Raw genomic sequence first — 15095 nt, forward strand, 5'->3', positions numbered from 1 at the left:
ACCTATATAGGAAGGTTAGACTGTGAATGCTTCTTAGAATGACCAGTTATTTTGTCATGACTTTGTATAATGGAGATCGTGTTCTCAGTTTAAAGCTGTGAATGCTATGTTACTTTCAAAATCGTGGAAGCTTTTTTCATATCAGTCATAACCATTGTGGGTCAGTTGCTTCCAAATGGGAAATTATTTGTACTGCCCATGAAATTTTAGCATACTAATACTCAGTAAAATCAGCAAATCACCTGGATCTCACTACTTCTTTAAGGTAGAAACTCCTTTATCTGCCTTTGAGATGCAGAAGGACAAATTCATCCTCAGATTTCAATAGTTAAACATGTGTGTGTTGACTTGACTTTTTTTGTTCTAGCAGTGGCCGTGAATGTTATTTCAGGTTACCTGAGGGTCCTCAGGAAATGCAAATTTTGTACAAAAGTGGGTGAAAGCTAGTTCATGCTTTGGCCAGCTACAACAACCTCCTGCTTTTCTTTTTTTTTTTTTACTTTCTGTTCTTAACTGGCTCAAGCACATAGCAGCCACCATCATAGTCTCCTGTGCTGCTCTTAACTCGCTTGTGTCTTACCTTTGGATCTGTCCAGTGACTACATTATTCCCTCTGAGTAGTTCTTGCATTATTTTCTTCGGTGTAAGATTACGGAATAGTTGCTCGTATGTCTTGTCAGGAGTTTTTCTTCTATCTTGTACTTTTGTCTGTAGTCCCTGCATGTAAGGAGATGACTAACTGTACCTGTAGATTTGGGTCACATCCTAACATTGATTTGCTCCTACTGCTGCCGTTAGATTTTCGTACAATGGCCACATCTTATACTTTTACACAATGTTTTAATTGGAGATATGAATAATGAACAGAGCTAGCAGAGATCTTTTTGTCAGTGTGGGCTTGTCTCTTCCCAGACCACTGTGTCTTCCACTTTACATGAGGAAGTGTTTTTAAGAGGAATAGACAAAGACTATTTTTCATGGCCATTCCCATGTAAATAAACAACTCACTTCATTTGTTCAGTGGTTTGCTCTCCCATCTGTGAAAGTAAGGGTACATGACCTCTACCTCACAAGTACATTGTAACTATAAAACCCATTAATAATTTTAATCACAGTCATATATATACTCACACTTATTTGTAGATAGAGGGTGAAATGCTGACCATTTGATTTATCTATACTGCCTGTGCCTCCAGATATCTAAGGCAGCCATCTTCAGGAAATCAGAGGTAATAACTGAAAAGTTACACATGTGGGAGAAGGAAAATCCTTTGTGCAGAAAACAGTGGTGACACTGCAGTATAAAAATGTCTTTGGTATATTGTAGCTGGAATGCTTAGCCTTTTTAAGAGTAAATGATGAAATAGTGGTGGTTGGGATATCAGGTAGTTTTTGTAACAGACAGTCTCTCCTTGTGTAGATGCTGCAGCTGTGGCAGCTACAATCTGTTTCCTATTGGATTTTTAACTCAACAGTTCTTTATGTGCTTTTCAGGTAAATTATGTAGAAAAGCGGCAGTGAGGCTGTAGTTCCAATATAGTGATGTTTTAATTGCATGGTTTTCAGCAGTGAATCATGTCAACATTTCCTCTTTGTACAAATAACTTCCATTGTTTACCTGTGCATGTAGGTGATTAATATTTGGTCATGTATTATCTAGCTATGACAGGCTTTTCTGGTCATATGGACTTAAAGATAACAATAACAGAACGTCTGACTTGTTCTCAATTTGTTGTAACTATGTTCACACTGTCATGGTTTTCTGACATATTTCCTCTGTTGTTCCTATGTACTTGTGGTGTACTGAACAGGTTCTGTTGCAGTGGCTTTAAGTAAAATAATATAAGTAAAATGATTCATTCAGTAATGTCTGCTTATATATGTTATTTTCTTAAAATACTTTATTTGCAGATCTAAATACTGTACTTGGAGTTTTTACCCTTTCATTTACTATTTTATTTAGTGATTCATTTACTTTTTTACTTAATGACTTGATTAATCGAGTTTTTTTTCTTGAGTTGCTGTAAATCTTAAAGGATGGTGTTTGGAGCCTGTTTCTACTTGACATTCATTTGGAATCTTGTTTTTTATTATTGTTGCTAATCACAGTGGTACTGTTACATGCTTACTTGTCATGCTTTCAATTTTTTAGTTTGGAAATGCTGGACAAAGTAGAGCCACCTACGATTCCTGAAGGCTATGCCATGTCAGTGGCATTTCACTGTTTACTGGATCTTGTCCGTGGTATCACTACCATGATTGAAGGAGAGCTGGGAGAGGCAGAAACAGTCGGTCAAACCACAACAGAGACATCTTCATTACCGGTGCAGTCTTCAGAGCAGCAAGTCTTGCAGTCTGTATCTGACCAATCAGAGAAAGAACTAGGTATTTGAAAATGCACATACTGTGTAAAATACTGGGTTTACATAAAGCAGGATTAAAGTAGTTAATGCTTTTTTTGCTGAAATTTATTGTTTCTAAATCATACATACAATCTTTTAATGAATTGGTTTTGTGGGGGGTTTTTTGTAACGGAACAGCGGTAGTCTCTAAAAAAGATGCTTGATGTACTGTCTCTGTCCTATAGCACCTTAGCCATAGACTCCTTATGGTCAATTAATACTGTTCTACAGGTATGTACATGGTATGTGAGGGGGAGGTAACAGGCATTCTTTTCTCCACAACTACTGTTGTGCCTTGTCCTTAATTCTGTTTAACACTGAGATCCAAGGTCACAAGAGGCAACGTGGCTGAGAGGAATGTGGCAGTTACAACCATATTAAAAGAAAAATGTAGTTCTAGTAACAAGATAAAAAGATAAACATTTTAATTAAGAGATTTTAAATATGATTGAAGTATTTAGGGAAGAACTTATTTAAAAACTGACGTAGTATGAACTGAAGTTTGTATTTGTGCAACATATGAGGAGGCTGTATATGTACGTACAGAAAGATTTGTGTCTCAAGAGTGATTTTGGCTTGTGTCCCGGGAAGCCGGGACGGTAGCGCTGAAGTTTGCACCGGGGCACGGGCGGCACAGGGACAGGGGACAGGGGACGCCGCTCGGCGGTGAGGAGCTCTCCGTGGTGCTGCAGGCACACTGGCTGGGCGGGGCCGGGCGGGGGGCAGCGAGGGAGCTGGGAAAGGGATGCGGGCACATTATAAATCTATTAGACCTTCTCCACACATCCCCACCCCTACACAAACCACCCCCCACCCCCACCCCTTAAATTAAGAAATGATAAAATATGGAGAATTATACATACCACGGGGGGGGAGGATTTTTCCTTCACTGCAAAATTTCAGTGAGTTTCTTTTCCCACATCTGTGCGCTTCTGAATGCTTTTTTTTACAGACAAATAATAAAAATAGTTATATATACCTTTCTTTTTTTTTGAGTGTAATTTAGAATAAGTATTGTCTTGATGACATTTTTTACTTTATGGATGTTACTTTAAAGGCAGCTGTTTAAATGGTATTGATGTGAGGGTGTCTGTGTGTACACATATATGTGTTTGTGTAAACGTACATATAAACCCACACTTTCAAAGATGCAGTAGCAAGCATTTTGTTTGTGATATAATTGAAGCTATTAAGTAAAACACTGTGTTTCTGCTTATAAACAAATATATGTTTTTCTTTCAAGTTAGCAGAGCTGTCTGGGAAGAAATGGTAAATGCTTGTTGGTGTGGTCTTCTGGCTGCTTTATCCCTCCTACTTGATGCCAGGTATTAGGTCTTTCATTTCTCTTGATTTTTCAAAGATGAGATTCCCAACTGTACTTTGAACTGACTTTTGATACCAGTCAAATTGACAGTTGTATGAGTGTACACTGTTCATGGCACGTGAGCAGTTTGTGGGTTAGTGATGGCTAGACAGGGTGAGGCTGTGTTAAGTTGAGTACGAGATACAGAGATCTCCAGAAGTCTAGCATCAGCTTTTGATGCACTTCAGTATAGCACAATTAATTAGATTGGCTTGCTTTTAAACGATTTATATTATTTTTATTCCTTTTTACTTTGAATGTTTCAATACATTGAAGTGATTCTACTCATTTTCTGATTACTGGTGATAAAAGCCTAAATAATGTCTCAGTACTCATTAGTACTATGCAGTCTCTGAAGTGGAAAAGCCGTTTACTAGGTGATAACTTTGGTATCTTAATTGTCTCTTTCAAAGCATCTGTTGTTATCAAATGCCATTTTCTAAAATTAATGTTACATATCTCCTCATAGTTTTCTTTGCCAAATCATTCAGAACTGAAGATCAGTTTTACAGGAAGTGGTTCTGAAGTATTTTGTTGATTGGTTATGCTTGTTCTTCAGTATTTATAGTGCTGACAGGTTTAAAGTAGCTGTTCTCATTGTTTTCACTTTTGGTTAGCTGCCTGCTTCTGTGCTGTGGATTAGTTCTTGATAAATGCTGTGTACTCTTTCAGCACTGATGAAGCTGCCACTGAAAATATTCTAAAAGCAGAATTGACTATGGCTGCACTTTGTGGAAGACTGGGTCTTGTAACATCAAGAGATGCCTTTATCACTGCCATTTGCAAAGGATCCTTGCCTCCTCACTATGCCCTTACTGTATTAAACAGCACAACTGCAGCTTTGTCTAGCAAATGTAAGTATATAGGTTTTCCTTAATTTTGTTTCCATGTATTGTCCTGTAAACCTAAATTTTCTTGGGATGTGATTCCAAAGATACACAACTGTAGTATATGGCTGTCCTAAATTATGTTGGAATCCTCAGACAAGACCTAGACTGCCTGCTTTCCAGAATTGGTTAGTCTTGCTGCATCTGCTGGGTATCTTTCTAGTCAACCTAAAACTTCCTGAATACGTGGTGTATGTCAGAAGTTCATATTCTAAGGCGATCTATCTATCATCCTAAAGATCTGTTAGGATATGTAAATAAGGTATTCAGATTCTGAAAAGCTCTCCGGGCAACTCGGATACTTAAGAGTTGGCTAAAACATCCTGCATTCGTGGTGTTCTACAGTCTTCTGTACAATTGTTGAGTGATGGTAGTACTTACTGCATAAACAGAAGATCTCAAGTTCTGGGTTCTGTTCAGCTTACAAGTTGAATTGATGCTTCCTACATCCTGAGAGAATGTTGTAATTTATAGGATATGCCTGTTGAGGATGTACTTTGTTTATAATTTTAAAAATTAATTACTATGTAGCAAGAAATGTAACTACCTAGAGACTATGCAGGTGGATCTAATATTAGACCTTTTAATATAAAACAAAAATACCTTAGTGTGGGAACAAGGACCAGCACCTTTACTCCAGCCCACGAACCAAGTGTATTATTAGATCTTAAGTCTGTGAAGCAATATGCATGACTGAGCTACAGGGATTTCTGTGGAAATGAAGCAATGAACTTACTTTATGTAGGTTACCCTTCTTTTTACAGGTGAGTTACAAAATAGCTGTCCTGAAGTCCTGTACTGGAAAAACATCATGACATAGCATTTATGACACCTTCATTTTCTGAATGCACGAGTACAATTGTAGCACACAGTGATACCATTTACACACAGTTACCACAGATGACTGAGTTGAGACGTAGTCTAGTGCTTGTATCTTGGTGCAAATACTCCAGTCTCAATGTATTGCAAGCCATATCTAATAGTTAGCAAGTTAGGGTAATTACTGCCTCCTTTAACTCCATAAGGCAATGACATAATAATCTAAATATAACTAAAGGTCTCAAAGTGAGCTACCTTATAACTAGTACTGTGCAAAAATTCTCTGGAGTGTGTTTGCCAGAAGGTGGTTGTTACTACAAGTAAGTACTGTATTTTAAACTTAGATTTTTTTTCTTTTCAATTTTCCTGTAGCATATTCCATTCAGGGACAGAATGTTCAGATGATTAGTCCCTCAAGCGAATCTCATCAGCAGGTTGTAGCAGTAGGGCAGCCCTTAGCTCTTCAGCCACAAGGAACAGTAATGGTAAGTACAACTTGTAAGTGATCTCAGCCTGCTTAACTGCTTCTTTCTGCATCTCACTGTCTCTCAAAAATAGGCAACAGATACACAGCATTCTTACAAATACTGGTTATCTGAAATATTGTGTTAAACTTTTAATTTGGAACAGCCCTGGACAGCAATGTTCTCTGGCTGTAAGGAAGACTTACTCTTGTTTTTCATCTGACACTTAGCTCAGCAGCTCCCATCCATTCTGTCTGAAAAACCTTAGATCTTAGTTCCATTATGTGCCTGTGTGTGAAGGTTCGCTTACATGATTTTTTTTTAAGATAGACTCTGGTTTTGTGGAGAAGATGCACTTATAGTGGGAGTACTTGAATTTGTGTTCTTGGTGATGATGTGAAACTGGGAGGAGAGGGCAGCAACCAAATTGTATTCGACCCCCCAGCAAGATAAGACTAAGAGAAGAAGGAGAGATACTGAACTACTCTAAAAAAGATATATTGCATCAGTGCAAACAAAATGTAATCTTTAAGCTAATTAGTAAAAAAGTGCAGGTTTCCTAGAAACATGGTTATTGTAGAATAGTAAAAATTGTGTGGTCATTTGGTGGTTTGTTTTTATTTTTTTTTAGCTGACTTCAAAAAATATACAGTGTATGAGGACACTGCTCAACTTAGCTCACTGCCATGGAGCCGTTCTTGGTACGTCGTGGCAACTTGTCCTGGCTACTCTTCAGGTAAAACAGGAAATATTTATACCTTGCTTTTATGCCTGGCTTTTTTGCTGTAATTTGGTTTTAGGTTTTCATGTGAGCAATAGAATAAGCTTTGATTCTACTTATGGTGTACTTTGAATTGCCTTGATTAAGTACTGTAGCATTTCCCTTGAATTCTGTTTGGCTGGAAGGCTGCCGGGTCTAGCTCAAGTACAGTGTTAGTTTTCTCTCTGCCTGAAAAGGCTTTTCTGCTGAAAACGATCCTTTTGTATTTCAGCATCTTGTGTGGATTCTGGGACTGAAGCCTGGTGTTGGGGGTGCGTTAAAACCTGGAAGAGCTGTAGAAGGGCCCAGCACAGTAAGCATGATTGTTCATTTTACCGTTAATGATTATGCACTAATTTTTGTTGCAATGGATAAGACATTTCTGTCTCTTTTTCAAGGTTCTGACTACAGCAGTTATGACTGATCTCCCAGTTATATCCAACATACTTTCAAGGCTTTTTGAAAGCTCACAGTAAGAAACCTTATAATTAAAATAATGTATATATATCAAACTTGGCAGTGTTTTGATAGCTGTTATTTTTCAGGTACCTTGATGATGTGTCTTTACATCACTTAATAAACGCTCTTTGCTCCTTGTCTCTGGAAGCCATGGATATGGCCTATGGAAACAATAAGGTAGAGTTCTTTATTTTCTTTTTAGATGGTTTTGTGAAACAGGCAGAAGACTTGAATGTTTATCCTTTATACTATTTCTCATATTAAGACAGTAATACATTTGTTACTCTAGAGTAAAAAACAAATTAGGAACCAGAGGATGTCTTGTTTACAATGGTTCATATGGTTACTAAATTCTCTGAACATTCTCATTGTGTTCCTGCTATGTATTTTGCTAACTAAGGAATGTCATGTGTTTCCATTAATCAGATTATGGGTGGATAAAACTTTTTAAAGCCCTTGTAATTTCAGAAGTTAGGGGCTTTGAATAGCACAGTATGTTCTGTGAGTGCTCATATTAATTTCAGTTTTCTTTTATAATATACTTAAGAAAAAGCCATACAATTTAGATATTGAAAACCCCCTGATAATTCATATTTACTTGGGAAAATGATAGTATTCCTGTCAGCCTCAGTAAACAACCTTTAGCTCTGAAAGGTTAAAGACCCTGCGATTGAATAAAATGGATTATATATTCTCCTTGTCATAATCTAATCCCAGAGGAGGGTTTCTAAAAATTCTTACTTGATCTATTATGCTAGAGATAATGATGTCAGAAAATATCCTTTATAATATTTGACACTTGCAGTAACACAGAATGAATTAAAATAAGCAAAGTTTGCATTTAAAATCGGTAGATGAGAATAAAGAATCATCAGAAATGGAAACAGAAAATAATTCCAATGCAACAATCATTTTGACTATATGTTGATTTTTTAAAAAATAATTTAAGAAGCATATCACAGGTGTTTGCAGAGTATTTGATGAATGAGGAATTTATGAAGCCAATGGAAGATAAAACGTAAGGGGATTCTTAAATATTCTGTATTGTTTGCTCATATATAACTTCAGCTTTAAAAGCTGTGATGGGAAAAAGGCTATTTTTCTAGTAAAATATGTTATAAAACTGGTTAGAGGGAGGACTGTGTAAAAAGAAGAGTTTTGAAAGGAATACCAGTGCTCTGACTATTGTCAAACTTGGAGAAAACTTATGAAAGAATGAAATTATGAAAGAATATTCTTCATGGTATGGTGTTGCTACCGCCTTGTGGCTTCTCACAAAGTACTGCAGATGCTGTGGAAACTTCCTGGCCCTTCTACCTAAACTGTTGTGACAGCATTCACAGTCTACAAAACACAGTACTTCAGTGAGATTAATTGCACATTAATTTATTAATTACAATGTAGCAAAAAGCTCTGACATTATCTGAGTTACCTCAAAGTCATGTCTTCAAATTCCATTTTATTAAGGAACCATCGCTTTTTGCTGTTGCTAAATTACTGGAAACAGGACTAGTCAACATGCACAGGATAGAGATTCTTTGGAGACCTCTGACCGGTCATCTTCTGGAGGTAACTAATTGCTTTTATTAGTTATACTAGAATTTAGTTTGTATTAATAAAGATATTGTGGGAATGCATTTTTGAAGTGTATTTTTTTAAAAAAATCTGAGCAGTATTTAAATGTTTTTGTTTATGCACTTCTTTTTTTGCAAATTGAATGCATCACAATTTGAATTTTTAAGTGAATTAACATATTTAAATTCCAGTATTTTAATATCTTATTGACTTTGTCTTTTATGGTGCAGTCAGTCTTTGTATGTTTAAAACACTGCAGTGTTTAAAATTATCAATTTATTATACTTCATATGTGTTTTTAATTAAGGTTACATAAATGGGTTTCACTTTGGATTCACATAGTACAAATATCTAGGAATATTTTAAGATACAGTTTTCTGTCCTTACCAGATAGATTTTAGCCATTAGTTTTACTAACAAAGGGTTTTGAATGTTCTCTTTAAGAAAACATTGTACAAATATAAAAACAGATGTCATAATCCTACTTAAATTTCTTAAGTATTTTAACTTCAACATGAATTATATGCTCCATCAAGAAAAAAAAATCTTAAATTTTTAATGTGAAACTAAAAACAAGTGATAGAATGTAATTGTATTTTAATTCTCTGCAAAGATACGTAGAAGAATGAAATACAAGAACAGGGCTTGATTTAAAGTGGGTAAAGGAGAAAGATTTTCTTCCTCATTTTCCAGAACGTAACAGACACTTCCACAGAACCAGTGCATTATTTCAAATTAAGGATTTGCCATTTCTAACCTTATTTATGGAGATTATCTCCACATAATCTTTTATCTAGGAGAAGAAATTTGGATACTTGGGGGGTTTAAAGACTTGAGCAGAGGCATCTCTTTTTCTTCTCTTTTTTTCCCTTTCCAAGACAATAACGTTCACCATCCACATCTCGGGACTCTTTGTTTTCATCTAGTAAGCAGTCTGTTTCAGTCTGCTATCTATTGTGGGTATTTGTCACTGTTTTGTAGGAAATACACAGTCTATTTAAATTTCTTTTAAAGTACTGCCCTATTTCCTTTTAAACCTGTCACTGAGGTACAGTAAGGAAGAAGAAAACACCAGCTGCAAATTCAATTAAATAGAACCTGAGGGGAAGAATTTGTTCTCTGTCTCTGGAACTGATTAGCTGGTCAGATTCAGAGCATCACGAAGTAGTTAAAATTCTCTTTTTCTTCTATAGGGTAACAAAGATATAAGTAATTCAGGAAAGTAGTTATTTCTTGTCTGCATTTTGTAACATGAAGCTAGCTTTACTTCATTGTCCTCCTTTTCAGTTTGGTTAGTGGCTGATAAGGCAATGGTCCATAAAACCATCAGCCTTCCTTATGATCCTGCCTTGGACACTGATTCTGGATTCTCACACCGTCTGAGCTAGGGCTGGCAGGGTGGGTGGAAATAATTATGTAGAGGTCAATGAAACATAGACTTATTTCTTTGAGGGTGATGTATCATATATGGGAGTACAGTTCATACTAGGTATCTATGCAATGGATTTGCACAATGTTTTAAATTTTTCTATTCTAAAAAAAGCAATTAACAAAACTATTAGATTTAGATAACTAGAAGACAAAGAGAAATGAAGACAAACGTTTGAAACTTAAGCTTGAAATACTGTTCACTACTGTTTTGTCAAGTTTTTGAAATAATGAAGTGTAAAGCTTATTCTACATTCACTATGTACTTTTTGTATTTGAGAATACAGAAGAGCAGACACTTTCTATGTTAGCTACTGTCACGCTAAACAGTGCGTGAAAGATGAAACTGAGTTTTATAGTAGCTTAAGGCTAAGTTAAATATGAGAGTTTCAGGCATTCATTGAAGAGATGTTTGGTACTTTTTAATCAATCATTATCTGAATTAGCAGTTAATATATTCATTTTGGAAAATATATTGGCTTGGAGTGCTGTGGTTTTCATTATGTTTCCTTCTGTGTCTTTCACTGCTTCCTATTGCTTCCTTATTCAGAAGGTATGTCTGTCCAAAAGATAAACATTTTTTTATTATTAAACCTAATTTTATTATCTATAGATATATTGTATTGTTATAAAAATAATACCTATGTACATTCTAATATAATTAAAATATCCATTTTTTTATATTACTTGTATTCAAATCTTGGTTAAATAAAAGTGACTTTAAACAAAATATTGCTGTGTTTGCAGGTCTGTCAGCATCCAAACTCGAGAATGAGAGAATGGGGAGCAGAAGCTTTAACTTCTCTCATTAAAGCAGGACTGACATTCAGCCATGATCCTCCATTATCTCAAAATCAGGTAAAGTAAGTTTAAAAGCAGCTGCTTTCCTCCTTTTCTGGAACTTAAAATGAACATGAAATGAAAATCTTCCCTAGAGGAAGTTTTCAACAGTTCAACGAATAAGAGGCATTCATACAGCAACTTTACTATTGAGTTTATAAAGCCTACAGCTGTAATGTTCAGATGTAACTATTGAGAATCACCTTATGCATTCTAATGAACTACTCTCCTTCCTTTTTCAAATGCGTAACAAAGAGTAGTGATGCTTGCATACAATGTCCGTTTGTTAGAACAAGTTATGGATCACCCTCATGAGTGCAAAACGATTCCAGAATGTTTAGAAGTATATAGGTGATGTGATGGCAGGTAAAAAATAAATTGCCTAACCTCCTAAATCACAGCTATTTAATCCATTATTAATAAAACGTTCTCATAATTTTACTGACATTCAATGGATAGTTTTTTCAAGGTCTCTTTAGTAGGAAGCTGGGTCTAGCCCTGCTGGGTGAGCATAAAGTTGCATGGTGGTTTTTACAGCAGCATGCTGTAGTTACTTCCTGAGGGACCTGGAGAACAGGCTGGGGGGAGGGGTGGTTGTCAGGGAGGAGGAGAAAAAAATTTAGATCTTCTGATGAGATCCTTTAAAACAGTTTTTTAGAAAGGCCAGTCTGACACTGAATTTGAGCATGTAATGAATGAGTTACTGAATTCATTTAATAAATCTTCAGTTGGTACTGTATGTTTTCACTTGCTATACGTAAAAATAATTAAGGTTCAGTTAAATTTTAGCATCCTTAATATGGTTTTTTGTTGACTTTTAGAGACTGCAGTTGCTTTTATTGAATCCACTAAAGGAACTGTCAAACATCAGTCATCCTGATATCAGGATCAAGCAGCTGGAGTGTGTGCTACAGATTTTGCAAAGTCAGGGTGACAGCTTAGGACCTGGTTGGCCATTGGTGCTTGGAGTTATGGGGGCAATCCGAAGTGATCAGGGGTAAGTGGTGGAAATGAAATTTAGAAATCATGTAAGGTAAGAATAATAGAAATAATTCTGCTTTTTTTTTTTTCTTACTTTAAGAGCCACTTTGATAATAGCCATAACTTACATTGTCATTTGTAGCTTGTGAACAATTTTATTCAACGCAAATATACCTTTTAATTTGTCCTGTAGCACACTTTTATTTTACTGAATTAATCTTTCAGAAGACCACAGTAGTATTCCACTCTATGCTCTCCTGTGGTCAGCATGCAGTATACCCTGAGGAGTACTCCTTGCGCGAATTAATTTGATGTTAACCAGCTGCTGGACATAGCTCTGGTGCTTGCAGATAATTCTGTTTGACTTAGCTGTTGCTCACAGTTCCTCTGTTCTTTCTTTTTCTTCTTTAATCTTTGGGTAGTCTCTAGTATGTGTTGTCATCTGAACGCTCTCTTTTTCTGTTGAAGCCTTCCTCTCTAAATGGCTACTGGTAGCACAAGGATGGAAGTTTATTTACTTGCTGTGGGTGAATCCCTTGACTGACTAACAGCTGACTGTTGCCAACAGAGAGGGAATGTTACTGGACTGGTTCTCTTGCCCACAAGGGAAAGCAAGAGGTGAAGTTGCAAGGAGTATTTTTCAAATGAGCAGTGAAATGAACATCTGCCCCTAGAACTATAAGCACCAAGAACCATACCCATACATTTAGACCACATTATTCCTTCTTTGGTGCTAGTCAAGACTAGCACCAAGATAGGTCATCAAATAACTCTGGTATCAGAACAATTCACCTTGGCGTATCTCTTTCACCTCACCTTAGCTTCTGGCCATACAAAGACCTCCTAAAGCCCCTTGCAATGCTTGAAGGATTTGGTGTTGTACCAGCATTGTTTGCTCTGGCAGTAGTACTCAACAAAATCCCCAAGGATGTTGACATTCCTGGTTGTGAACATCCTCTTTTTGGTAACCATGCTTCCTTTGGTACCTGCTGTTCCCACAGTGAGTGCGGTGTGTTCTGTGGTTCCTACATGCATGTTGGTTTTCACTGTTGTTAATGGATGAGAACCAACACAGATTCCTTCTGAAGACAGTCTTCAGATCCCGTTACATTTTAAACCCATGCCTCACTGGCCAATATCTCAAGATGTTACTAAGATCTTGTGTAATATCTTCATCTCCTCCTAAAAAGCGTATAGAATAATCTACTTTTCTTCAACTACGTAGTACTGTTTGCCCACATCGTATCAACTACGGTAGGGGGAAACAAAATCAAGCAAGCTTCCTTTTTGTTGGGAAACAACTGAATTTCTTACCTCACTTACAGCTGTGAGTGCAAGATGTGGGCACTGTTATCATACTTCATATTTAAACTTACTAACCGTGAGACTTTCTTCACAAATGTCTTCCCTCTGGTCAGTGAAAATCCTGGATTCCAAGACAGAAATCCGTTTACCTTCTAGGAGAACTTGCAAAGCTGCTATAAATACAGAAGATGTTATTTGAGAGCCAGTGATAACATTGGTCACTTCTTGATGGTGTGGTACTAGCCTGCCAAACAAAAGGAAGTCTGATTCTGAAGATTTTTTTCAACGGGATGCCCCTTTTTATTTTAAGGATAGATAAACCCCAATCTTAAGTTTTCAAGCTAAACTTAAGTTTCTTGCATTTGTGTTTACCTTTTCCATGGCCACCTATAACATCAAGGACAGTTTTACATTTTGAAGAGCTGTATTGCTGTTGCCATTTGCGTGAAGGACTTTGAAACCTTCCTCCAAACACATAGTAGTGTGGGACATAAATTGGGAAATGAACTGTTTTAAATTTGTTCTAGCAGCCTTGCATTTGAAGATTGGAAAGAGAGTTTACTTTCCCATTAACTCAGCTCTTCAAAATGTAGTATAACTGTACTTCCATTTCCTGCCTTCTTTCTCTCTTGAGAGTCCTTGAAGGTCACATACCTCTGGAACTTTGTAGTGGAGGGGGAACTGCAGTTTCACTTTATAGACTCCTGTAATGAATATGAGAGAAGGTGGTGTATAAGCGTTTCCTCCATGAGTATAAAGCAATGATAAATCCTTTGATCTTATGTCGTAGGATGGATGTCTCTCTGCAGTATGCATCGTGTTAGAGAATTAGTAGTTTTACCATTATGGTCCATGTGAAGTTTCTTGTGCATTCCTCTGGCTTCTCCCATATCATGTTGGCTGTTACGATACAGTGGAAATGGCCCACCTATGATTTTCATTTTGAATTAATTGAAAAAATTACTACTTTATTTAGAATTCTGAAATACGTAACTGACATATCTGTATTCTGATTTTTTTCCCTGCGATATGTATTCTGAAGGACGCTAAGTTTCTGTATCACAAACTTTCTGAATTTTTTATTTCATATGTTGAATATTAAGCATGAAAAAAAACCTACTCTTTAGTGAAATTGAAATGCATCTTCCCTATTTTGTGTAATCTAGAGTCCACCAATCCTTATGGTTCCTTCATTTTGTGTCTCACTAAACAAGGTTTTTGTTTTAGATGACTGTGTTGCTTCTGAGAGCTCCTTTTTATAAACCTTGTCTATGCTAAATTTTTTTAATGTTGGTATTAAGAATTTGATTCTGAAGGCAAAGTATTTATTAAAGATCTGTTTAATGGCAGATATTTTGAAAAGAATTTGTCTAACATAATGTAGTATTGAAGCAACTATGACTACCATTACATTAGCTTGAATGTTTCCTAATATATAAACATGCATTTTGCCCACCTGTTTGGCATACTTTGAGTAATTTGTAACTGCTGATACAAAAAATTGTTCAGAACAGCTAAGGTTATCATGCTTAAACTTAAGCTTTGTTTTTTCCATTGTTGCTTTTTTAGAATGTTTTAGCTGACACATTTGAACTAACAAGTCCCAGAACTCTAGAACATAGAAGTGGATTTCACTTTATAAAAAACTAGCTGAGGACCACGGGAGAGTCTAAACTTCGACTTCACTAGCTAATTAACAGTCTAAAATACATCAGAATTGGAAGCTTGAACTTAATGTTATATCTCAAAAAACCCTTTGAAACATTTGCATTGTTGCACATTAATGTCAAAATATTAAGTGGATTTTTTCTT

At 36.2% G+C, this 15095-nt stretch overlaps 1 protein-coding gene across 6 annotated transcripts in view; it reads left to right on the top strand.

Annotated features, from left to right (window-relative positions):
• MON2 (MON2 homolog, regulator of endosome-to-Golgi trafficking) overlaps window positions 1–15095 on the top strand; it is a 73268-nt gene that overhangs the window by 31471 nt on the left and 26702 nt on the right. For 4 of the 6 annotated variants that reach the window (XR_005828184.1, XM_040596429.1, XM_040596431.1 and 1 more), the window contains exons 12-23: window positions 2153–2385; window positions 3646–3727; window positions 4438–4619; window positions 5844–5956; window positions 6567–6671; window positions 6928–7008; window positions 7094–7167; window positions 7241–7331; window positions 8622–8723; window positions 10708–10710; window positions 10905–11015; window positions 11819–11994. Coding sequence is in view for 5 of the 6 variants with exons in the window: in XM_040596429.1 (XP_040452363.1) it covers window positions 2153–2385; window positions 3646–3727; window positions 4438–4619; window positions 5844–5956; window positions 6567–6671; window positions 6928–7008; window positions 7094–7167; window positions 7241–7331; window positions 8622–8723; window positions 10708–10710; window positions 10905–11015; window positions 11819–11994 (1353 nt within the window). In the remaining variant the exon portion in view is untranslated. The remainder of the gene's footprint in view (window positions 1–2152; window positions 2386–3645; window positions 3728–4437; window positions 4620–5843; window positions 5957–6566; window positions 6672–6927; window positions 7009–7093; window positions 7168–7240; window positions 7332–8621; window positions 8724–10707; window positions 10711–10904; window positions 11016–11818; window positions 11995–15095) is intronic. The other 2 variants (XM_040596430.1, XM_040596432.1) reach the window with 1 other exon arrangement.

Source organism: Falco naumanni, chromosome 5 (assembly GCF_017639655.2).
Source record: "Falco naumanni isolate bFalNau1 chromosome 5, bFalNau1.pat, whole genome shotgun sequence".
NCBI classification, from domain to species: Eukaryota; Metazoa; Chordata; class Aves; order Falconiformes; family Falconidae; genus Falco; species Falco naumanni.